The sequence below is a fragment of the Dendropsophus ebraccatus genome, chromosome 9 (genome assembly GCF_027789765.1).
Source record: "Dendropsophus ebraccatus isolate aDenEbr1 chromosome 9, aDenEbr1.pat, whole genome shotgun sequence".
NCBI lineage: Eukaryota > Metazoa > Chordata > Amphibia > Anura > Hylidae > Dendropsophus > Dendropsophus ebraccatus.
The window spans coordinates 101,606,094-101,632,190 of NC_091462.1; the positions used below are offsets into that span (position 1 = coordinate 101,606,094).

The 26,097-nt window shown below is 46.1% G+C and overlaps 2 protein-coding genes across 4 annotated transcripts; both read right to left on the reverse strand.

Moving 5' to 3' along the window:
* Positions 1-3,902: 3,902 nt before the first annotated feature.
* Positions 3,903-10,755, reverse strand: DECR2 (2,4-dienoyl-CoA reductase 2). Of its 3 annotated transcripts, none has more exons than XM_069982108.1 (10): positions 10,648-10,755; positions 9,173-9,282; positions 7,458-7,526; positions 7,306-7,357; positions 7,060-7,195; positions 6,857-6,981; positions 5,011-5,104; positions 4,834-4,938; positions 4,550-4,738; positions 3,903-4,225 (listed from the first exon to the last, which is right to left on the reverse strand). In XM_069982108.1, the coding sequence occupies exons 2-10, from the start codon at positions 9,268-9,270 to the stop codon at positions 4,191-4,193; spliced, it is 903 nt and encodes a 300-aa protein (XP_069838209.1). In that variant the 5' UTR covers positions 9,271-9,282; positions 10,648-10,755; the 3' UTR covers positions 3,903-4,190. The 3 variants fall into 3 exon arrangements, with proteins under 3 accessions (XP_069838209.1, XP_069838211.1, XP_069838210.1); XM_069982110.1 differs by having other exon boundaries at positions 4,524-4,738; XM_069982109.1 differs by lacking the exon at positions 10,648-10,755 and adding an exon at positions 9,979-10,138.
* Positions 10,756-15,555: 4,800 nt separating this feature from the next.
* Positions 15,556-24,292, reverse strand: NME4 (NME/NM23 nucleoside diphosphate kinase 4). Its single transcript, XM_069982111.1, has 5 exons — positions 24,164-24,292; positions 19,810-19,940; positions 18,430-18,531; positions 16,422-16,534; positions 15,556-15,845 (listed from the first exon to the last, which is right to left on the reverse strand). The coding sequence occupies exons 1-5, from the start codon at positions 24,243-24,245 to the stop codon at positions 15,725-15,727; spliced, it is 549 nt and encodes a 182-aa protein (XP_069838212.1). The 5' UTR covers positions 24,246-24,292; the 3' UTR covers positions 15,556-15,724.
* Positions 24,293-26,097: the final 1,805 nt, after the last annotated feature.

A 26,097-nucleotide genomic window follows, 5' to 3' on the forward strand; every position in this document is an offset into this window, starting at 1 on the left:
TATTCCACGGGACGATTATCGTTCACATAATTGTTAACGATAAACGATCCAAACGACCGCTATTGCGAAAGACCTGAAATCGTTCACCCATTTACATGGAAAGATAATCGTTACTTATGATCGTTCTTGCGGTCGTCTTGTCGTCGCTATTGCATTCGTCACTACTGCGAACGACGTCTTATTCAATACGAACGAGCAACAATAAAAATAGGTCCAGGTCTTACTAAACGATCAACGATTTCCCGTTCAGTCGTTAATCGTTAACGGCTATTCGAACGATTTAATGATAATCTGAACGATAATCGTTCCATGGAATAGGGCCCTTAGTCTGGGTGGTGATGCACTGCCAGGTCCAGGGGGGGCCTTTTTGGGTGGAGATGCACCGGCAGGTTCAGGTTGGGGGTCTTCTTTGGGCGGTGATGCACCGGCAGGTCCAGGTTGGGGGTCTTCTTTGGGTGGTGATGCACCGGCAGGTCAAGGTTGGGGGTCTTCTTTGGGCGGAGATGCACCGGCAGGTCCAGGTTGGGGGTCTTCTTTGGGTGGTGATGCCTTGGCAGGTCCAGGTTGGGGGTTTTCTTTGGGTGGTGATGCACCGGCAGGTCAAGGTTGGGGGTCTTCTTTGGGTGGAGATGCACCAGCAGGTCCAGGTTGGGGGTCTTCTTTGGGTGGTAATGCACCGGCAGGTCCAAGAGGGGAAGGGCACTCATCTCTGAGGTTGTGCTGTCAGGTCAGGGGTGAGGACATGGGATCCCTATTTTTCACATCAGTGTAAAACACAGATCCCATAGAGTCCTATTGAGCAGTCCGTGCCGCAATCCGCGTCCGTACTAGGACATGTTCTATTTCTTCGTGTTGCGGTATGTATCATAGTAGTATTGAAATCAATGGCCCAAAAATATTGTCCATGGTCGCGAACACATGCAAATTTATGTGACATCTGAATAAGGCCTTAAGAGAACGCGCGTCACATGGCTCTATATAGAGCTGCATTCACACAGGGTGCTTTGTTTTGCAGTTCTGTTGATACAACAGATAGCAGGAGCCCATAGCGGAGTGCAGGATTTCAGTGCTTCCAGCAGAGAGATCTCTGACCCCCTAGTGGCTAAACTGTACATAACACCCAGACAGAGCAGACAGATAAGCTCAAGGACCCTTCCGCTATCTTGGCAGCAGTGAACTCTGAGCTTACATGTTCCATCGACCTCAACACGGCCGATAATGTGAGCAAAGTGATCCCGATACGCTCTCTGTATGGTCTTCACGTTTTACTGAGCGCTTATCTCTAGTACTACGTTCGCTACTTAAAGGAGAAATACAGGCAAAGCTGATACATCATGCTGTGCCTAGGGAGGGGGCGGAGCATGACACAAGCATCCTCTCTTTGGTGATCTATGTGTCCTTGTGTCAAACTCAGACCCTCCAGCTGTTGTAAAACTACAATTCCCATCATGCCTGGACAGCCGTAGCTAAAGCAGCTGGAGGGCCTGAGCTTTACAAGAACATGCTGCTGTATAGAGGCCTGTAATGCAGCTGTTGTTTCTAGCAGTGGCCATATTTCATGTTCTGCTGGGGTGAGGGTGGAGACATATAAAAGGCAACGCCAGCAATTTTAATTTACTTCTATTTAAAAAAAAAAAAAAATCTCGTCTTCCAGTGCTTATCAGCTGCTGTATGCCCTGCAGAAAGCGGTGTATTCTTTCCAGTCTGACACAGTGCTCTCTGCTGCCACCTCTGTCCATGTCAGGAACTGTCCAGAGCAGGAGAGGTTTTCTATAGGGATTTGCTGCTGCTCTGGACAGAGGTGGCAGCATAGAGCACTGTGTTAGACTGGAAAGAATACACCACTTCCTGCAGCACATACAGCAGCTGATAGGTACAGCAGCTTAATAGAAGTAAATTACAACTCTGGCTCTTTCTGACACCAGTTTTTTTTTTCACTGGAGTACCCCTTTAACTGAACGGATCCATGCAGTAGATTGTTTCCTACCAAGATCCCTTGTCTTGGCAGAACCAGCCATAGGGCCACTGCCTCATGACAGGCAACCACAGGGCCAACAACCAACCATAGAAGACAGCTACAGGGCCATCCCTCTCAATGAGAGGAACCAACCCCCCCCCCCCCCATGACAGGCAGCCACGTGGCCATCCCCATAGGAGGCAAGCACAATGCTGCCGATCAAGGGCGTAGCAAGGATTCACGGGGCCCCATAGCAAAAAATTTTAAAGGGCCCCCCTCCCCTACACACAACATAAAGCATTGTGCATATATATATATATATATATATATATATATATGCACAGAGCTCTGCACATTTTCCTTTCCTACTTGATTGCTGCTGCCAAGAACAGAGGTCAAGGGTTATCAGTGCAGCGAGGCAGAGATCTCTGTCTTCTGCTTGTTAACCCTTTTTTTTGTGTTGCAGCATGTAAGTAAACATTGGGTCACTTACATACTGCAGTACATAAGAGGTTAGGCAGAAGGACACACACTCTTACCTTCTCCCCTGGGCCCCCCTCCTGCATGGGCCCCATAGCAACTGCCTAGTCTGCCTCTATGGTAGCTACGCCACTGCTGCTGATCAACCATAGGAAACAAAGCCACCACTCCATAAGAGACAGCCACAGAGTCAGCAACCAACCATGAGAGACAGCCACAGTCAGCAACCAACCATAAGAGACAGCTACAGAGTCAGCAACCAACCATAAGAGACAGCCACAGTTAGCAACCAACCATAAGAGACAGCTACAGTCAGTAACCAACCACAGGAGACAGCTACAGTCAGCAACCTACCATAAGAGACAGCTACAGTCAGCAACCAACCATAAGAGACAGCTACAGAGTCAGCAACCTACCATAAGAGACAGCAACAGTCAGCAACCAACCATAAGAGACAGCTACAGAGTCAGCAACCAACCACAGGAGACAGTTACAGAGTCAGCAACCAACCATAAGAGACAGCTACAGAGCCATACCTCTAAATAAGAGGAACCAACCCCCCCATGACAGGCAGTCAAAGGACCACACATATGTGAGACAGCCACGTGGCCACCCCCATAAGAGGCAAGTACAGTGCTGCCAATCAACCATAGGAAACAAAGCCACCGCTCGATAAGAGACAGCCACAGAGTCAGCAACCAACCATAAGACACAGCCACAGAGTCAGCAACCAGCCATAAGACACAGCCACAGAGTCAGCAACCAGCCATAAGACACAGCCACAGAGTCAGCAACCAACCATAGGAGACAGCTACAGAATCAGCAACCAACCACAAGAGACAGCTACAGAGTCAGCAACCAACCACAAGAGACAGCTACAGAGTCAGCATCCAACCACAGGAGACAGCTACAGAATCAGCAACCAACCAAAAGAGACAGCTACAGAGTCAGCATCCAACCACAGGAGACAGCTACAGAATCAGCAACCAACCACAAGAGACAGCTACAGAGTCAGCATCCAACCACAAGACACAGACACAGAGTCAGCAACCAGCCATAAGACACAGCCACAGAGTCAGCAACCAACCATAAGACACAGCCACAGAGTCAGCAACCAACCATAAGACACAGACACAGAGTCAGCAACCAGCCATAAGACACAGCCACAGAGTCAGCAACCAACCATAGGAGACAGCTATAGTCAGCAACCAACCACAAGAGACAGCTACAGAGTCAGCAACCAACCATAAGAGACAGCTACAGAGTCAGCAACCAACCACAAGTGACAGCTACAGAGTCAGCAACCAACCATAAGAGACAGCTACAGAGTCAGCAACCAACCACAGGAGACAGCTACCCTCCCAAATACATAAGAAAGCCATAGGACCCCCTCCATAACAAGCTCACCCCACAGGCACCAGTCCCAGTAAATCCCCCCATACTCCCAGCATTACATGACAAGTAGTCAACAGTCTATAGTTTTATTTGTTAATAATTGTCCATATTGTCTTTACATATTCCCCCCAATCTGATATGCAGGATCATGTGACCTACATTACCAACCCAGCGGGATACCCCCACCCTTGGAATAACTACAGCGGGGGCTTCTTATTAACCATTTCCTGTCCCAGTAAGGACCATTATGACCACTGCGATCTGTAATACAATCAGTTCTGCAATAGTCCGGGGTGAAGGAGAGGGAGTGTTGAATTAGCATTGATCACGTTCGGCTCCATCGGCGGCTGCAGTCATTTCAAGTGCTTTTCCTCATCTCAGAAGACCAGAAATCTGTGAAAGGTGAAACGGAGATCAGAGATGTGAGGGAGGCCATGACACATGCTATAGGACAGAGGTAAGAAACCTTGGCTCTCCAGCTGATGCCAAACTACAACTCCCATCATGCCTGGACAGCCAAAGCTTTAGCTTTGGCTGTCCAGGCATGATGGGAGTTGTAGTTTTCCAACAGCTGGAGGGTCGCAGTTATAGAGAATATACATTGCACATTAATCTCACTGCATGTAATAGCCATAGGGGCTCAGTCCGACCTAGTTCTACCCTTACTGCATTACTCCAAGAATAACATCACCTATAGGTGAGGAGAAGGAGGGGTACCCAGCTGTGCTGCCAAGTGATTGGGAGAGGTCATCCAGGAACCGCCATCCATCACCAGGGTAGTGCCAGTCACGTAGGAAGCCAGAGGGCTCGCCAGGAAGAGGGCACCATGTGCAATCTCAGTCTTATTTCCCATCCTTTGTAAGGGAATGGTATCCCACACGCCCGTTGCCTCTGCGACGGCTCCACCTATGACATGGCACAAGTTATACGTTTAATGCCAAGACTGGCAAATGCACAACAACTACAAGAACTTCTGTAATCTATAGGAAACAGGCACTTACCTAGTCTACGCATCCCTTCTGTGCCACCTATGGGCCCAGGGGCCAAGCCGTTCACTCGCACTTTGCTTGGACCCCACTCCACTGCCAGGTGCCTTGTCATGGCATCTGTATAGAAAATGGGATGGTAAGGGGCAGCCTGGATAACAGTCCTTTATACAAACCATCTATGTTACCAACCTATGGCGGCCTTGGCGCTCCCTGCGTGCACTTGCAAGACGGTTCCCTTGTAGGCCAGCGTTGCTGTGATGTTTAGGATGACCCCACCATGATCCTGTAAGGAACAAACACCCATTTATAAGCGCCCATTACAATATAACATGCGCATAGCCGTAGCCTGTCGTGTTCTATAGCTCAGTCATTATAACTCAACCCTCCCATTCACTTCAATGGAGTTACTGCTCAGGTGCGGCTACAGCGCCATCAAATACTGGGAACCCTTTTCTAGGGATCCACAGGGTCTCATTGATTGGATGTCAAATCCAAATGGCCTATGGTGGGACACCCCTCGAATAGGGTGTTACAGGAAGAGGCGGCCTAGTATATATGCTCATAAATGATTACATGTAATTGAAAAATATATATACAGTTTAGAAATATACTTCTCTCCAGATTTTCCTTGAGTACATTCTACCTGGGAATGATGTAATCTAACTAGAGCAAAATAATGATGCCACAGCGACCCCTAGTGGTCATCTACCATAAAGACAATCAACTAGTGACAACAAAAAATAACTTCTGGAAATATCTGCATTGGTGGCGCTTTATAATTTGGCTCCCCCACTAATCGAAGATCATGGCTACAGGTTTATTATAAGACTTATCTGTAATGTGGGGGAGCATTTATTTAACTTATTTAATTATTATTTAAATTATTTAACTAATTTAAATGGGCGCTGTCACTACAAATATTGTCTGACGTGGCATCAGACATGTGAAAAATTCTTTCAAATAAATTGGGCCAGAAAGTGTCAGAGATTTGTAATTTACTTCTATTAAAAAATCTCCAGTCTTCCAGTACTTGTCAGCTGCTGTCTGTCCTGCAGGAAGTGGTATTATTTCAAGTATGGAGAGCAGGAGAGGTTTTCTATGGTGATTTGCTACTGCTCTGGACAGTTCCTGACATGGACAGAGGTGGCAGCAGAGAGCACTGTGTCAGACTGGAAAGAATACACCACTTCCTGCAGGACATACAGCAGCTGATAAGTAGTGGAAGACTTGAGATTTTTTTAATAGAAGAAAATTACATATCTTTGTCATTTTCTGTCATCAGTGGATTTAAAAGGGAACATTTTTTGGTCAACAACCCCTTTAATTTTGGCATAACAGCCTTTAAAGGAACTTTAGTGTTATGCATAGTGCAAGGCCTGAGGAGCCAAGCATGGCAAAGGGATATAAACACCACCGAAGAGAGAATCCTTAAGGGGTAGTCCGGCGGGGGGGCATTTTTTTCCTGACACCGGGGAGGAGGTGGCTGAGGGAAACGACGTCCACTCACCTCCCCGGTTCCAGTGGCGGGTCCCGCATCACGGCGCTCCGGTTCCCGACCGCTTCCTGGTGTCTGACGCGGGCCCGAGACATGACGTCTCAGGTCCGCTCAGCCAGTCAGTGACGGAGGCGGGATCCGTTTCAAGTCCGCTCAGATCCTGCCTCTGTCACTGACTGGCTGAGCGGACCTGAGACGTATCGCCGGAGTACCCTTTTATGTCACGCTCTCCCCCCTCTAGTCAGCGACTGTTGGAAATCCCATAGAGAGTGAATGGTGTCAGCAGTCAGAGCAGAGATACGTTTCTTACCTTCATCCTCGGAATATTAGCAGTTTATTTAATATGCTAATGAGGTGTTTTGGTGCACTGGGGCGGGGCTGATGGTAAGAAACATATCTTCATCCTCAGCGCCCCATGCCCTATAGGCAGATATCAACAGCTTAGATTCTTCTAGATTCTGCTGATAGTTTCCCTTTAAAGGGAACCTGTCACCCCCCTCTATGCACATGAATGTCCTGCAGATGGCGCTATACACCTACCCGAAAGTATCGCTCAAATAGGATCTTGCTGGCATTGAACGTGCCCATCGTGTCTATGTCCAAGACGGTCTTAAAAGCGTTAAAAGACAAACTGCTGGCAGGACAGAGGAAATTCCCAGCAGCGTCTATAGGAGAAGGAGCAGATTGTGACACAGGTCCAGGGCTGAAGACACATACTGACCAGAGATGGAGGGAATACCTACTGTTCACGAGGATGTCTATCCTGGAGAAGGTCTTCAGCGCTTCCTCCACGGCATCAGAAAGAGTCTGGGGCTGCCTGACATCTGCCGACAGTGCGAGACATTGGCGGCCAGTCGCTGCCCGTAACTTCTCCGCTGCCTGGGGAGGAGATGTGGAGGATTTATTACTTTGCCCCTAATGTCATACTGAATCCAGGAGGACAACATGGCGGCACAGAAAACAATCCTAAAGAAAACAAATGGAGTTACCTCAGTCACCCTCTGCAGGTTCCTGCTGACAATGACTGTGTCACATCCATGTCTGGGGGGGGAAGAAAACATATTCATAAGTGTCCCATAGGACTGTGGGGAGGGGGGTTACAGGAGGACGGACAGACAGACAGAATGAGAGAACTTTATACCTCATGAATATTTCAGCAATGCGGAATCCAATTCCAGAGCCCCCTCCGGTGATAAAGGCCACTCTGCCCCTATAGTAAACAAAGGAAGCCATTACTACAGTATATGTGCTATATGGGGGACATTATATACTAGTATATAATATATATACTGACACAGAGATGGGATCCATCAGAGATAGCTATCTAACAAGGTTTCCCAGGACTCCCTAGGGCTCCATCCAACTGGTAAATCAAATGGCGAACGATCTGGCGAACTGGTAAATCAAATAGCGAACGATCTGACTCGAGCATGTGCTTATGTTTAGTATCTATAGCTTACGTCAATGAATACCTCATCCACAGGATAGGAAACAAGGGTCCAATCGCAGGGGGTCCCAAACAGGGAACAGCTGTACACAGCTGCTCTATTCATTCTCTATGGAGCCCCCAGAGATAGCCATGCGTTGTGCTCCAGTAGTTTTATAGAGAATGAATGGAGCAGTGGGTCATGTGTCACTGCTATTTTTAAGGGGTATTCCACTCAAAGATAACTTATGACATGTTCCCGCCCATGGTGAGCCTTACAATTCATTCCATACTTGTTATTATCTATTCAGTCTCCTTCCCCCAGTTCTGAGCTGCTGCTTTCTGCTGAAAACACAAAAATCTGTGTGTAAAGCTGATGTAAACAAGTCCCTATCTGTAACTTTGTAATGCCGGGAGGGTTATTCACAGTGAGTTCATCAGCAACTTGACCTCAGAATAACCGTCCCAGTATTACAAAGAAACTACAAAGTTGCAGATACAGCCAGTCAGGGAGTTGTTTACATCAGCCGTCTCAGAAGGGAGGGGAGGAGGAGGGGGAGACAGAGAAAAGCTCACACACAGATTTTTGTGTCTTTAGCAAAAAGTAGCAGCTGAGAACTAGGGGAAGGAGACTTAATAGATAAGTATGGAAGGAATTGTTAGTCTAACCATAGGCAGCAACATATCAAAAGTTATGTTGGAGTGGAATACCCCTTTAAGCAATAACCTGCTACGCAATATCCTGCATGGAACAGCTAATCCAGAGCTGCAGTTTATTATCATCATCTCCCTAATATTTCCCTATTGCCAGTATTCTGGGAGTAGTGCATTCCCGATTGTCACAGTGTACATGAGGAAGGTATCATCAGGATTGCTAGAAGAGTGTTTACACCGGCCGTTTTATGACCCGGCCGGATCACAGAACGGCCGGTGTTACTGAAGATCATCCTGGCTGCTACTGCATTACCGGCTGGATGATCTTCACTTCTGGTGAATTCGGATGCAGGCGCACCCGTATCCCAATTCACCGCTGCAAATTGCAACAATGGCTGTGATTTATACAACATAAACGTTGTGTGAACATGGCCTTATTCTACAAACTCTGCTATTCATAGAGCCAGGCGGACCTAGCTATACCTATTAGAGATGAGCGAACCGGGTTTGGGTTGAGTTGATCCGAACCCGGTCGTTCGGTATTTGATTAGCGGGGGCTGCTGAACTTGGATAAAGCTCTAAGGTTGTCTGGAAAACATGGATACAGCCAATGACTATATCCATGTTTTCCACATAGCCTTAGGGCTTTATCCAACTTCAGCAGCCACCACTAATCAAATGCCGAACGATCGGGTTCGGATGGACTCGAGCATGCTCCAGGTTCGCTCATCTCTAATACCTATACATGGGGGAAGGATTGTACAGATAGTCCTTACTGGAGTAGACTGGGGCTGTAGAGGTAGTTGTAGGACAGGAGGCAGTCATCACTCTCTACATCCTCGGGAGGTTGGTCTGGAGGTGGCAGCGCAGACATTGTGTCAGATAGCTGGGAATGACAACACTGTAGAGTTTAGTCCTGTTCAACGCTGTGTGTAAAATTTAACATTATACAGCACCAATGAATGGTCGGCCAGAGCAGCAGATGCTATTTGCAGCAGCTTTTAGGGTCTGAGGAGATGCTGAGCAGCAGACCCCTCCTTTATATTCCCCAATATAGACTGAGGTTGCTCTAATACAAGGATAAGGAACCTTCAGCCCTCCAGCTGTTGCCAAACTACAATTCCCATCATGCCTGGACAGCCAAAGCTAAAGCTAGAGGGGCCGGAGGTTCCTTATCCCTCAGGACAGCCCCTATGGGTATGTGCACACTGCTTAAAAGACGGAAAATCTGTCGCGTAATCCACCGCTCGCGGACTGCGGCAGCCGCGCTTGTCTCCGCTCGTGTCATAGACTCGATTCTATGCACGGGCAGATCCCTTCTACTTGATCGAGCCCGCACGAGCGACAGATTACGCGACGGAGTTTCCTTCTGTTTTAAGCAGTGTGAACATACCCTATAAGAGGACTACCATCATTGTAAATACCCTGCAGAGTGGGGCAAACCCAAACACCCTATACTTTTGTTAGCCCGACTAAAGATGGATGGAGAGGCATGATGGAATATCAACGGCCGACCACTTTGCTCTGGGACAGATAAGCCGCTGCCAGAAAACACAGGATTGCTTGGCCATGCCACACGTACCTGTACAGGGCAGGAGGGGGCCTGACAGGAGAGAGAAATGTTTGCTGAACAATTGTTCGGCCATGAGTTATTAAAGGTGTATGGCCACCCTTAGACCCCACACGTCTCTGATTCTCTCCTCAAAGATCGGACCCCATTGGTGCCACACGGAGACTTCTTCCTAAAATATAGAATCAAGTTTTTACCAAATTTCAGAAATATCTGAGAGGCACCAAAGGGGTCAGAGGTTTCTATGAAGTAGTGTTCTCCAACCAGTGATCATCCAGCTATTGCAGAACTACAACTCCCATCATGCAATGACAGCAGAGATCGCAAAACTACATCTCCAATCATGCAATAGCTGCAAAACTACAACTCCCATCATGCAATAGTAGCAGATGCTGCAAAACTACATCTCCCATCATGCAATGGCAGAAGAGGTAACAAAACTGCTGCTTCCATCATGCACTGCAATACATGACAGGAGCACTGCAGCAGCTGGAGAATCACAGGTAGAACACTGCTATACAGCCTTGCCATCAGGTTAACTGGTTTTCCCCTTTAAGTCCCCCGGGTAATAAGCCTGCAATATCCTTGCTATGCATTCAGCTATTTCTATGTCTATTGTAACCCCAGACATCAGTATACAGGGAGCTGAAGCCCCTCCGAGCCCACAGACCACATACTCACACTTCCCGAAGCGCTGGACTTTGTACGGGGCCACCTGGCTGCGCCTTTAACGCGACCGCTAAGAATTCTGGGAAATGTAGTCTTCAAGGTCAATGTCTTCTGCTTCCGCGCGGACTCGCCAAGCTAGTAGTGCGCCTGCGCAGACTCCGGACTGTGAGCGCGGTTACCATGGAGATTGATAGAAGGCGCTGATAACGCTGACAGTTCTCTTGTATGCGTCTGTTATAATATATGGAGTCTGTTATAATAAACCAGAGCAATAATAAAGATAATCACCACACCAGGTTCAACCACCTCCAAACTACAACTCCCATCATGACACATAATGAGGGTTGTAGTTGTGCAATAGATGGAGACACACAGGCTGGGGGACATTGAACTAAGTCAGGATGGGGAGCCTCCAGTTGTTGCAAAAACTACAACTCCCATCATGCCTGGACAGCCAAAGGTTGTCCAGGCATGATAGGAATTGTAGTTTTGCAACAGCTGGAAGACCAAAGGTTCCCATTAAAGGGGTTATGCAGCACTACAAAAACATGGCCACTTTCCCCCCTCTCTTGTCTCCAGATTGGGTGGGGTTTCAAACTCACTTCCATTGAAGTAAATGGAGCTTAATTGCAAAATGCACCTGAACTGGAGACAAGAGAGGGGGAAAAGCGGCCATGTTTTAGAAGCGCTGGATAACCCCTTTAAAGCGTCATTGACCTCTTGCTGGTGTTATACATGGCCAGATGTTTTGCACCCATTGTATAACATAACGTGACCACAACACAATGGTTGTCCAAAATTCAGGTTTCATAGACTTCAGTTTGGCTGATCGCAACTTAACTGAATTCAGGGCCAACTGCACGGGACTGTGAGCTGCTCGCAACTCTTTAATAAAGTCCAATCCCAATGATAACAAAGCTGGGCAAGAGCAGATTGCAGGCATATCGCTCAGATATTATGGTGGTGCAATTTATACGTGATTAGCAGTTCCGCCACTCTCGTCTCCATTCAGCCATGTTTTTTTTTTACGGCCAAATCCTGCAGAATAAACGGACACCAGACGGAAGCCCAGCAGTCAATGGGGTCTCTCGGCATCTGTTGTTCAATGGACCGGCCTACCAGAGCGCCGAACAGAACCCCAGTGTAAGTGTGAAGCCTGCATAAAAAAAGCCCATCAGTTTTCTGAAAAACACTATGGAAGAGATTAGTAAGGGCAATTTTTTTTTTGCAGAAATAGTACAGGCGTTTTTAAGAAACTTTGTAATTGGGTTTATTAGCCGCAAAATGCTTTTTTATCATGAAAAAGCAATTTAAGCTCTCCCCCCTGTCTTCATGGTTCTCTTATGGAGAGGGGAGGAGGGAGATGAGGCACCAAAACAGGACAACAAAGAGTTAATTTACAGCTACATCACCGGGCTATCTCCTCTGAACTCAGCACTGACCTCTCTGACCTCTAAATACCGACTTTCACACAGGTCCCACTGTGTAATCCTTTGTTCTCTGCTGCTGACTAATCTCCCTCCTCCCCTCTAAATCGGTTACACAGGGCTCACTGATGTAAAAGAGTCATGAGCATTGAATGAGAGAGAGGAGGGGGCGGGACCTGGGGAAAGGCTTTTTGAATGCAGATAATGGCATATTTGTCTAATAAACCCAATTACAAAGTTTCTCCTGTACTATTGATTTCTGCAATAAAGAAAAAAATGACAGTGACACTTTAAACCAGTGCTTCTCAATTCCAGTCCTCAGGCCTCACCAACAGGTCATGTTTTGAGGATTTCCTTAGTATTTCACAGGTGATATAATTATACTCAGTGCATCAGGTATTATCACAGGGGTTCTTTGTATGGGATATCCTCAAAAAAAGACCTGTTGGTGAAGCCTGAGGACTGGAATTGAGAAGCACTGCTTAGGCCTTAATCCTTAGGCCTGCTCCAACTTCTCCAGACGACGGAACATTTGGGTTTGGAGAATCGGAGAAAGATGCCAAACTCAAGTCTGTTCAACACTAGCCAGTACCATTAGTGATAACAGTTATATTGTAGTAAGATATATCAGCAAGTTATAGATTTTGGGGTGATATTTTTGACTGGGGTGACTATTTTCCGACACCGGAATACCCCTTTAAAGGACAACTCCAGGCAGGGTGATTTTTTTGTAAAAGTGCTGGAGAGGGGGAGGCTGAAAGAAATAATGTGCTCTCACCTCCCCGGCTCCAGCGCTGATGCTGCATACCACCGCTCTACTCTCCCAGTCTTTCCTGGTTTGAGAGGGGTCCAGGGACATGATGTGTCAGGGCTGCTCAGCCAGTCAGCATCCGTAACGGGGTCCCTTCTAGGCCGCTGACTGTGGTCCTGACACGTCACATCCCAGATCCCTTCTCTAAACAGGAAGCGGCTGGGGGACCAGAGTGGCAGTATACGGCATCAGCGCTGGATCCAGAGAGATGAGAGCATGTTATTTCCTTTATGATCTCCCCTTGCAGCACTTTTCAAAAAAAAAAAAAATTGTGCTGCCCAGAGTTGTCCTTTAGAGCAGTGATTTTGAACCTTTTTTGAGCCGCGGCACACTTTTTATACTTAAAAAATCCCGGGGCACACCACCAACCAAAATGGCACAAAATGACACTAAAACAGTACATATTATACATATAGTTAATAATATAGATTCTAAATGTATTTATACTCACTCAGTGTGAAACCTGGGCCTGTTTTCTTCTCCCCCCTACTTCTCTCCAGTGTTTCTCTCCACCATACTTCTCCCCCCTGCTTCTCTCCACCATACTTCTCCCCCTGCTTCTCTCCTGTGCTTCTCTCCCCCATGCTTCTCTCCTGTGCTTCTCTCCACCATACTTCTCCCCCCTGCTTCTCTCCACCATACTTCTCCCCCCTGCTTCTCTCCTGTGCTTCTCTCCACCATACTTCTCCCCCCTGCTTCTCTCCTGTGCTTCTCTCCCCATGCTTCTCTCCCCCATGATTCTCTCCACCATACTTCTCCCCCCTGCTTCTCTCCACCATACTTCTCTCCTGTGCTTCTCTCCCCCATGCTTCTCTCCACCATACTTTTCCCCCTGCTTCTCCCCTGTGCTTCTCTCCACCATACTTCTCCCCCCTGCTTCTCTCCACCATACTTCCCCCCCCTGCTTCTCTCCACCATACTTCTCCCCCCTGCTTCTCTCCACCATACTTCTCCCCCCTGCTTCTCTCCACCATACTTCTCCCCCCTGCTTCTCTCCCCTGCTTCTCTTCCCCATGCTTCTCTCCCCCATGCTTCTCTCCACCATACTTCTCCCCCTGCTTCTCTCCTGTGCTTCTCTCCCCCATGCTTCTCTCCCCCCCCCCCCCCCCCATGCTTCTCTCCCCCCCCCCCCCCCCCCCCCCCCATGCTTCTCTCCCCCATCCCCAGGTTTTTCTCCCCCCCCCCCTTCCTCCTCACCTCCTCCGAGATGGTTGCAGCTGCTGTCCGCCTCACCTACTGGCCGCCCGTAGGGCCCGGACGTGCTCCTCCAATCAGCGGAGATCGGGAGCGTGGTGCGCACCACGCAACCGTCCACATTATAATCCGCCACTGATCGCTGCGCATTGCCGGGGAACAAAACACAGGGGCACCATAGTTTGGGGAACTTTCCCCGCGGCACACCCGACCATGTGTCGCGGCACACTGGTTAAAAATCACTGCTTTAGAGGGGTTATCCAGTGCTACAAAAACATGGCCAGTTTCTTCCAGAGACAACTGGAACCCCAGAGTTGTAGTAACATATAAAAACAAAGGATAGTTGTGGGACTGTTTTGGGGGGGGAAAAACAGCCATGTTTTTTTTTTTTGGTTTGTTTTTTAAGCCTAGTATGAAAGGCAAGGCCAAGTCTACCCATCAGTCACTGACCTTTTAGATACAATTACCATCATGGCACGACAGACAACACTTTAGCTGTCCAGGCATGATGGGAATTGTAGTTTTGTAACAGCTGGAGGGGTGCAGGTTGACACCTGTGGTGTAGTGCTTATAAAAGGGAGAATATATTTGCTGGGGTGATGGTTAGGAAGTGTGGTGCATGAAACAGCATTTGCATCATGGGCCTAGGGGCATGGAAGTTGTAAGAGGAGGAAGAAGGGAAATCATGCCATCTCCAGCATAGACACCAACACACATAGAAGCTCTGTTAGTCCATCAGTCTACATATACAGTGATCCCTCAACGGACAATGGCCTCAAGATACAATGGTCATCCTGGAACCAAATAATATCATATGTTGAGTGACCACTTGTATATAAAATATGTGGGTGCATACACCATCCATTAACATAACCAAAGCATGACAGATAATGGAGTAAGGGGGAGTGGGAGGATGAGCAAGCAGAAGTCACTCAGGAAGCAGCTTGTCCCCTGCACGTGTGTTGTCAGACTATATATATAGCCTGGGACAGTATACAGACTGATCTATCATACTCGTGAGCACCACAGCTGCATAAAACGGAGTCCATTGTGATTATGTAACCGCAGCCTTGAAGACATGACTGTCAGGATCAGAAGTAGTGATCATGGGCTCCAAGGCAAAAACTATACGAGAAATAGAGAGATTGCAATGGAGACATGCTTTATGTAATGCTATAATAAATGGTGCACCTTGCCTGAGAATTCCACCATTTATGTTTTTTTTTTTTTTTTAGTTTATGTGATTTGTGCATTTCCATCAATTAGGAGTTTGTGCTTTTATCCCAGTATTACGTCTGAATCTAAGAACATCAAGGACGTTGTATTCAGATATAGAAGGGTTAACATAACAGACACCTCGCAGGCCAGACACAAGATCATGACATTCCCATGGGATGGAGAGCAATGGAAAAAGCACAGCCCCCCCTCCCCCCTACCGGAACGTATAAACAGGACGCTGGCACACGGCTCATTTTGTATAAAGGCAATGTTTATTGAACAGTAAGAAGAGTGGCTGGTGGATTCAGTCAATGCCCAGAGAGTTCACAACCCAAACCTAAGGGCAGGATTATCTCCTCATTGTCACCCTCCATGAGTTTTTTGGTGCCCCTCAGTGAGTGTGAGGGTCAGTTCAGGTCTGAGGGGTCACCAAGCAGCACTAAACTTGATACAAGTCACTATGATCATTTGTTTCCCAGTCCATCAGTTCCGCACTGTGAAACCACAAGCCGATCTCCTTCTCCGCTACCTCCACAGAGTCGCTGGCATGGACGATGTTCCTGCGGACATAAAGCACAGCAGTTTACACCTTATGGTCACAGGAGTCAGCCTTGTTCTATTAGTAGACCATAGAGAATAATAGCAGCAGAGGAGGCCGGGATAGGTGGTCCTTGTGATTGGTCCCAGGTGGGAGGGGCATAAAAAGAAGTCCAGCCATTTTTAAAATCCAGCAGTGGCAGGGGGGATTTGAACAGGAGTAGGAACTTAACTCTCCCTGTGCCTGCGGTGAGCAGCGGGACCCCCGGCCCTGACATGTCAGGACCCGGCTGATGGACTGGTCGCTAAGCCAATCAGTGACTGGTGCAGGACGCCGCTCCAGTCACTAATTGGCTGAGAGGCCAGTCCATCAGCCGGGACAGGCATTACAAGAGTCGTGACGTCATCACAACTCGAAGGAAAACGACGTGTCAAAAGTATATTTTTTTTGTATTTTATTTTTTTTAAAGTGACAGGCACCCCGACAGACAATGAGATAATACTACTAAAAAAAAAAAAAAAATTTGCTTTAAGTAAAGAATGTCCATTAAACACTTGGACTTTAGGCATAATTTCCACATATATGACCAAATACTCACCTGCTGATATGGACACTGAGGTCTCCTCGCACAGTACCAGGCTTGGCCTGAGAAGAATCCGTTTCCCCAACCATGAGACGGGAAGATCTTACTACATTGTGTCCCTCCCAAACCTGGAGAAAGAAAGAACACAGAGGGGATTTTAAGGATGTGGGATAAACTTACTTCATCTAGAGCACAGGTGTCAAACTCCGGCCCTCTGGCTGTTATATAACTACAAGTCCCATCATGCCTGGACAGCCAAAGCTAAAGCGAATGATGAGAACTGTATTTTTGCAACAGCTGGAGAGTCTGATCTAGACCAACATCCAGTATAGGTTGAGTATTAGGGCCCTGTTACCTGGGGCGATTATCATCCAAACCAGTAGTGTCAAACTCTGGCCCGCGGGCCAAATCTGCCCTGTGGTGCCATTATTTTTGGCCCGCCAGGCAATTCAGAGTTTGAATTACATCTGGCCCCCCATGGCTACTATATGAGACTGTGGGGGAGGGCTGGCTACTATATAAGAGACTGTGGGGGAGGGCTGGCTACTATATAAGAGACTATAGGGAGGGCTGGCTAATATTTCACAGACTATGGGGAGGGCTGGCTAATATTTAAGAGTCTATGGGGAGGGCTGGCTACTATATGAGACTATGGGGGAGGACTAGCTACTATATAAGACTATTGGGGAGGGCTGGCTCCTATTTGGGCACTAGTGGGAGGGCTGGCTAATATGAGAAGCAATTTTTTTGGGGGGGGATTGGCAATATATGGGTTGGGGTTTAATAATGTCATAGCAATTCATCATGTCATGTATCATAGTCCACAGCTCTGACAGCGCCAGCACCGCGGCTGCAATAATTATCATGGTTGGCCCGTGACTTTGTCCAATTTTTTAATTTTGGTCCACTGTGTATTCGAGTTTGACACACCTAATCCAAACAGTCCAATATAACCTAGGTAATAGATTCAGTGATCAGTGTAGGCGCAAATGCATGTTCATATATATATATTTTTTTTTTTTTAACATGTCAGAGTATTTAGACCCTGATCGATCAGTATATGTGAATCTGTGTCTGTGAGGAGACTTCCCCATAGCCTCCCATTATCCCTCCAGGAGAGAAATTAGCTGAGTGCGAAAAATTTTGACGTGTCTTTTTTTTTGTGACAGTGATGTTTAAACAAAGCACGCTGACCCGATCAGCATGAATCCATTCTTCCACCGGAGTTTCGGGTATCCACAGATAAAGGTTAAAGTGTCACTGTCGTTTAAGTTTTTTTTGGGGGGACAAATCAATAATCCAGGCGATTTTAAGAAACTTTGTAATTCGGTTTATGAGCTGAAAAATGCATTTTAATCATGAAAAAGCAGTTTGAAGCTCTCCCCCGTCTTTGTTCTCTATGGAGACGGGAGGGGTTGAGAGGGATGAGGCACCAAAACAGGACAACAAAGAGTTAATTTACAGCTACATCACTGAGCTATTTCCTCTGAAGTCAGCACTGACCTCTGAATACCGGCTTTCACACAGCTCCCACTGTGTAATGCTTTGTTCTCTGCTGGTGACTAATCTCCCTCCCCTCTCCATAGGTTACACAGGGCCCGACTGATGTAAAAGAGTCGAGATTTCCTGATAATGAGCAGTAAATGAGAGAGAGGGGGGACCTGGGGAAAGTCTTTTTGAATGCAGATAATGGCATATTGGCCTAATATTTGACACTTTTAATAAAGCCTTAAAGGAAAAGGCTGCAAAGAATCCAGTGATTGATCCTACATCCCTGCCCATACAGTGGTTGAGTCCTGTAATATTCTCTTTAAATGACTGCAGATCTATGAGATTCCTATAATAAAGTGGTGAGCTGTAATACCAGGATTGTACAGAGCTCGGCCTAGTAAACAATAAGGAGACCAAGGCCCTTCAATCAGATGATCCGCAGGGATGCTGGGATATTGGGATATGGATGGCGTCATCATCTCCCATACTTAGAAGGCTTTTTTTGCACAGCCTTACCTCCGTTTGTACTCACCATTGCTACAACAGGTCCGGACGCCATATAACGTATGAGTGCAGGATAGAAGGGCTTCCTCTGCAGATCATGGTAATGTTTAGCCAGGATCCCCTCTGAGGCCTAAGGAGAAAACATAACACATACATAACCTCTATGGAGCTGCCCACTGAGGTGCTGGCATCAGCCGCCATCTACCAGTTATACCATAAAGTCTGATCACTTCTGCGCTGGAAGCTTTGATAAGGGGGTACGCCTGCAAAAAATGATATTTTTCAGATGAAGTGGTACCAGAAAGTTATACAGATCTGTGAATTACTTCTATTTAAAAATCTCCAGTCTTCCAGTACTTATCAGCTGCTGTATGTCCTGCAGGAAGTGGTGTATACTTTCCAGTCTGACACAGTGCTCTCTGCTGCCATCTCTGTCCAGAGCAGGAGAGGTTTTATATGGGGATTTGCTACTGCTCTGGACAGTTCCTGACATGGACAGAGATGGCAGCAGAGAGCACCGTGTCAGACTGGAAAGAACACACCACTCCTTGCAGAACATACAGCAGCTGATAAGTACTGGGAGACTTCATATTTTTAAACAAAAGTTATTTGCAAATCTATATAACTTCCCGGCACCAGTTAATTTGAAGGGGAAAAAAAAAAAAAAAAAAAAAAAAAGGTTTGCTGGAGTACCCCTTTAAGTGTTTCTGGCATCTACTATATAAGGGATCTGGCACTGCCATTGTTGTGTTCCTGTAATGGATATAGCGATTGCTATGCAGAAGGCTAGTACTGCATGGCCGCACACTATCAGGACCTGTATAGCAGAAGCAATTTCCACCTGATATACCGTCCACCTACAAATCGCTCGTAATATCGTTTTATAGTGTCCACATAGGCCAATGGATATCACTCTCCATGGAAGGAAACCTTACAGCCCTCTCCCTCCAATGTTCTGCCACTAGACCATTAACCTGCTCATAAATCTCCTTTACATCCTATAAACACCATTTCACATTGCGCTATAATTACAGAACAATCAGTGAATCACAAGTAAAAGGATCCAAGTTGTCTGGACAGGATGCGTTACACACCCAGCGTGAAGCAGCTCCTGGGTATTAAATGTGAAGGTTGTATGTAATCTCGGCAAACACCATGTAGAGATGTAGCAGAGCCAAGTCAGTCACTGGACCCCCCCATCATAACATGGTCTCAGGGCTGGCATAACGTCACTGCAGTATTACACATTGTCACAAATGGACTGATTTGGTATAGCAGCAGTTTGTACTTCAGAGCTGCTCTTCCTACTGTAAACTGGGACAAGATGATTAAAGCACAGTCAGTCATTTTGGAGGCTGTTGAGACCTGCCCGGGATCAGGAGGTCAGGCCACATCCTCAGACAGGTACCTGCAGCATTTTTATTCCCACCAACTTGAAGCCTCGTCGCTCAAATCTCTTGATGATCTCGCCCACCAGTCTCCGCTGCACCCCATCCGGCTTCACCGCTACCAGCGTTCTTTCACGGATCTCAGGAGCCACTAGACGTATGGGAACATGAACGCTCAATCATCATCAAATATATAGAAGACAAGCTCCAAAACTATTTTGTCTACCGAGCCCTTAAGGGCCCTATTCCACGGGACAATTATCGTTCGCATAATCGTTAACGATAAACGATCCAAACGACCGCTATTGTGAAAGACCTGAAATCGTTCACCCATTAACATGGAAAGATAATCGTTACTTATGATCGTTCTTGCGGTCGTCTTGTCGTCGCTGAACAATATCTTATTCAATGCGAACGAGCAACAATAAAAATAGGTCCAGGTCTTATTAAAACGATCAACGATTTCTCATTCGGTCGTTAATCGTTAACGGCTTTTCAAATGAACGACTATCGTTTACATTCAAACGATTTAACGATAATCGTCCGGTGGATAAGCAAACAATATGTAGTGACAAATATGAATGTATGTTATACACACAGCTGTGCTACACATACATACACACGCCACATTAGAGTATGTTCACATTGAGTAAATCAGATTGAATTCTATGGCGGAGCTTTCCGCTGCCGAAACCCCGCAAATTCAGTGTGACATGTCACTTCTTGGAGCGGAGAGCGGCAGCAACGCAGCAGCACGCGCTCTCCCATAGACGGGCTATGGCACACTGAGACAGACGGAATTCCGCCTGATTAACTCAGTGTGAACATACCCTTACACACAGCTCTGCTACACATATATACACACACATCCACAATATAATTAGATCACCAAAAAGTACAAAACTTGTAGGAACAGCTTTAATTTTGATTTTTAATTAACCCTTCTCCTCCCCCAAATTGCACCACAAACTACTATTGTGTCCCTCCTTTCCCCCCCAGAGCCCCCTGTAGGAGGTATTACCCACTATGGGAATATATAGCAGGCATGAGATAAGTGAACCTCGGACATGACTGAACCCGAACACTCGCTCGGTCTGTAGTTTTACGGATCCGCAATGGGAGCGTCCATATTTTTGGCAGATCAGCTTCATTTAACTATTGCCGTCCCGCAAAAAATAAGGATTACACTACAGACAACTTTTTTGCGGATTGCAGATACAATTACTGTCCTGATAAACTACTGAAGGTGTGAATGAGGCCTTAGGGCTGCATTCAACTTCTTCAGTCACCGACTAACCAGAGTAGCTTGAGGTTCGCTCACCTCTGAGAAACACTCATCTGGTAGTTGTCGTTCAGGGAACCTCCTAACACGAAGCTTTAATTTTACAAATTTAGGTTTTTACCTAAAAATGTTAACTTTTTAAAATTTTCTCGTGTCTGCTCTATGGGGACGATAGATTAGAAGAATGAATGTAGCTAAAGTGGGTGAGGGGTCACGGTGCCCCCCCCCCTCCTGTTCTGCAAAGCTTCTCCAGACACCGGAAAAAGGTCATTGTGAAGGGTGTTTGTTCACTTATGTATGGGGGGGGGGAGAAAGTGAGGAAAGAAGAGCCCGAGAAGAGGACAGAGGAAACGCTACAGATCCCAGCCTCCTTATACAGACTCATGGCCCCTGCAAGTGACCCTACTAGACCCCTCATCCATAGATTAAAGGGGTATTCCTCTCAAATATAACTTTTGATATGTCGCTGCCCATGGTAAGACTAACAATTACTTCCATACTTGCTGCTTTCTGCTGAAGACACAAAATCTGTGTGTGAGCTTTTCTCTCCCTCTCCCCCTCACTTCTGAGATGGCTGGCAGGCTTTATCTGCAGCTTTGTAGCTTCTTTGTAATGCTGGGAGGGTTCATCTGAGGTAAAGTTGCTGATGCGTTTACACTGAACGATTATCGTGCGAATTTGCAAGATAACGATCGAATTCGAACGATAATCATACGTGTAAACGCAGCGAACAATCAAGCGACGAACGAGAAATCGTTCATTTTGATCTTACAACATGTTCCTCAATCATCATTCGTAAAAAATTGCAGATCGTTCCGTGTAAACAGTCGTTCACCGTCTAAACGCTGATCGTTATAAAAATAAAAAATTGTTACTTCGAAATCGTTAGTCGTACGATCGGGCGAATTATCGTTCCATGTAAACGCTGCATTAGGAGGATTAATCAAAGTTGCAGAGAGGAACTTGTTTAAATCATCCGTCTTAGAAGGGAGGGGGAGACAGAAAGAGAAGCTCTCACAAAGATTTTTGTGTCTTCAGCAGAAAGCAGCAGCTGAGAATTGGGGTAAGGAGAACGAATACATAATAACAAGTACGGAAGGAAGGAATTGTTAGTCTCACCATAGGCAGCAACATATAGAAAGTTATGTTTGAGTGGAATACCCCTTTAAGTCTCCCTCTCCTAATAAGTGGGAGTTGTTAAAACTTTAATAGAAGTTATCTCAGGATTATAACTTGTCACCTATACGGTGATAAGTATCTGACCGAAGGTGGTCTGGCTGCTACGACTCCCACTAATAACAAGAATGGGAGCCCCCTGCCCCCCAAATTAATCAGTACTTTTAATGCTCTATTCAGGTCTCCGCTCCATCCACTGGCAATGGGACAGAGTCTATCGTCTCTTTGGCAGTCCTATACACAGAGTCAGCCATGCGCTGCTGCTCCATACACTCTAGGGACCCCCATTCCTGTGATCGGTGAGGACCCCCGCCAATCAGAAACTTACGACCTATCCTGTGAATGAGTGACAAATTACAATCTTGAGAAAACTTTCTTAAGTTTTCTCCCACCTTTACAATAATCCTGAACGGCAAATCAGACTAGATATGTGGAGCTATAATATGTATGATATTCAGGACTGTGGGAAAGCTGGGTGACAGCTCACATTGCCGCCATTATTCATTGTTCCCTCTGGTGTCCAAGAAACCAATCGTACTAAGAAACAGCCGAATTAAAGGGGTAGTTTACCCAAAAAATTTAATTCTTTCAAATCAACAGTTGCCAGAAAGTGCCAGAGATTTGTAATTTACTTCTATTAAAAAAAGATCTCCAGTCTTCCAGTACTTATTAGCTGCTGTATGTCCTGCAAGCGATTTTTTTTTTCTAGCAGAGAGCTTGAAAAAAAGTGCAAACCCCTTGCCATTACATATGTAGATGCTCCTTGGCATCTAAGGGTTAATCTTTTCCGTCGGCCGCTCAGCAGGTTTCATCCTACCAGCAATTACAGCTTCTCATTCATAATTGGATTGCGGGTCTCCGGCCAATCAGCAGCAACTAATTACCAGTAATGAACGAGGAGCCCGGGGACGGCTAATGAACGGCCGGCAGTATGTGTGTACTCTGTGCATGATGGATGAGCATGTATGTGCTGCTGGTCTGTCATAGTGACCCGGCGGGCAGACGGCAGGCGGGGGTGTGTCACCGCAGGACGGGGCGGCTGGCCACCACAGATAATGTCACACAACACATCATAGCAACCTGGAGCCCTGCCAGCTGCAGCATGCTGGGAGTTGTAGTATCACTCCAGCTGGAGGGTGAGGACACAGTGGGACAGTGCTTTGGGCTATGATGGAGGATTTTAATAGTGCACCCTATGTAACAATCTCCATAAGTAGTATGGCCATATGGGCCACCATTCTCATTGATCCCCAACCGGTGGCAACTACAGAACTACAACCCCCAGCATGCCGTGACTGTCTCCATTCCCTTTTGGTCGGCTAGATCAGTGTTCCCCAACCTGTGGCTGCTTAAAAAAAAAAAAGGTGTGCCCCCACACCTGTGACAGAACTACAACCCCCAGCATGCCCAGACAGTCTCTATTGCCACAAATTAGCATTCCCCAGTATCTTTCCTGCTCCTGTGGGACTACACTTCCCAGCATGCCCTGACAGTCTCTAAGCAACCCCTGTCCTGATCCTCCACCCAACTCATGCTGGGAATTGTAGTTCTGCAGCAGTTGAGGAGACAGAAGGTTTTTTTTTGGGGGGGGGGGGGGGAGGGGAGAGAATCAGTCTGCAGGAGGTGAAGGCTAGCCTGGCTGATGATGGGGATATATGAATGGGGGCTGCAAGGCCAGGCTGCTGCACTCCTCATATATTATATATATATATATATATATATATATATATATATATATATATATATATGTGCTTCCTATCCCCTGTATACATATATACCAGGAGGTGGTCCCCATCCAGCCCTGGCCATAAGCAGCATACATGGTGGGTGGGGGGGGGCAGTAAAGTTTTGGGAAGTTCGCAGGAAGTTTCCCGGTTGGCGGGGGGGGGGCACACACAGCCGGGGTGGCCACTCACCTGAGCCGTAGTGCACACACGGTGCCCCGGCCGGGTACACTGCTCGGCCCCCGCTCAGCACTCTCCGGAGGATGAAGTTCATTGTGGCCGGGACTGCGACTCCTCAGCCGGCCGGCTAATACTGTATCAGCTAGTGGGCGGGGCCGACAAGAGGATGAGCACGCCCACAACCTGGAACGCTCTCACATAACCACGCCCACTCACTGGCACAGCGTTCTAAGACCACACCCCCGGTCTGTCTTAGCCACGCCCTGCTAATGGGGACCACACAGGGGAAGCTTATGAATGAAACTTTGTAGATAGGAAGAGAACTGACATGTGACATCAATTGTGTCTGATAGCGGCACTACATATACACTACACACATACATATACACTACACACATATACACACACACACATATACACTACACACATACATATACACTACACACATACATATACACTACACACATATACACACACATACATATACACTACACACATATACACTACACACATACATATACACTACACACATACATATACACTACACTACACACATATACACTACACACATATACACACACATACATATACACTACACACATATACACACACATACATATACACTACACACATGCATATACACTACACACATATACACACACACACATACATATACACTACACACATATACACTACACACATACATATACACTACACACATATACACACACATACATATACACTACACTACACACATATACACTACACACATATACACACACATACATATACACTACACACATATACACACACATACATATACACTACACACATACATATACACTACACACATACATATACACTACACACATATACACACACATACATATACACTACACACATATACACTACACACATACATATACACTACACACATATACACACACATACATATACACTACACACACATATATTTACCCTACACACATATACACACACACATACATATACACTACACACATATACACACACATACATATACACTACACACATATATATACACTTATATATATACACTACACACATATACACATACATACATATACACTACACACATATACACACATACATATACACTACACACATACATATACACTACACACATATACATACACATACATATACACTACACACATATACACACACATACATATACACTACACACATATACACACACATACATATACACTACACACATATACACACATATACACTACACACATATATATACCCTACACACATATACACACACATACATATACACTACACACATATACACACACATACATATACACTACACATATACACACACATACATATACACTGCACACATATACACTATACATATACACTACACACATATACACACACATACATATACACTACACACATATACACACACATACATATACACTACACACATATACACACACATACATATACACTACACACATATACACACACATACATATACACTACACACATATACACATACATACATACATATACACTATACACATATACACACACATACATATACACAACACACATATACACACACATACATGTACACTACACACATATACATATATACTACACACATATACACATACATACATATACATTGTGTCTGATAGCAGCACTACACATACACTGCACACTTCTACACACATATACACATACATACATATACTACATATACACTACACACCAATACACATACATACATATACTACATATACACAGGGCCGTATTTACCACTAGGCACCCGTGGTCCAGTGCCTAGGGCAGCACCTTGCAGGGGGGCAACACCAGGGAGCAGGGGAAAAGAAAAAAACTTTTTTTTTTTGTTTTTATTTTTTAGTCTTTCACCTCCTGTTCAGACT

Coding starts and splice junctions, on each gene's coding strand:
- DECR2 (XM_069982108.1), bottom strand. CDS start 9,270: ATGTCTGCGCTGCCACCTCCAGACCAACCTCCCGAGGATGTAGAGAGT. Junction 7,358..7,457: donor ATTGCTGAAATATTCATGAG/GTATAAAGTTCT, acceptor TTCCCCCCCCAG/ACATGGATGTGACACAGTCA. Junction 5,105..6,856: donor TATTTGAGCGATACTTTCGG/GTAGGTGTATAG, acceptor TGTTCCTTACAG/GATCATGGTGGGGTCATCCT.
- NME4 (XM_069982111.1), bottom strand. CDS start 24,245: ATGAACTTCATCCTCCGGAGAGTGCTGAGCGGGGGCCGAGCAGTGTAC. Junction 18,532..19,809: donor TGGGAATAAAAATGCTGCAG/GTACCTGTCTGA, acceptor TTTTCTCCTTAG/GCCTCAGAGGGGATCCTGGC. Junction 15,846..16,421: donor CTCAGTGTCCATATCAGCAG/GTGAGTATTTGG, acceptor TTATGTCCGCAG/GAACATCGTCCATGCCAGCG.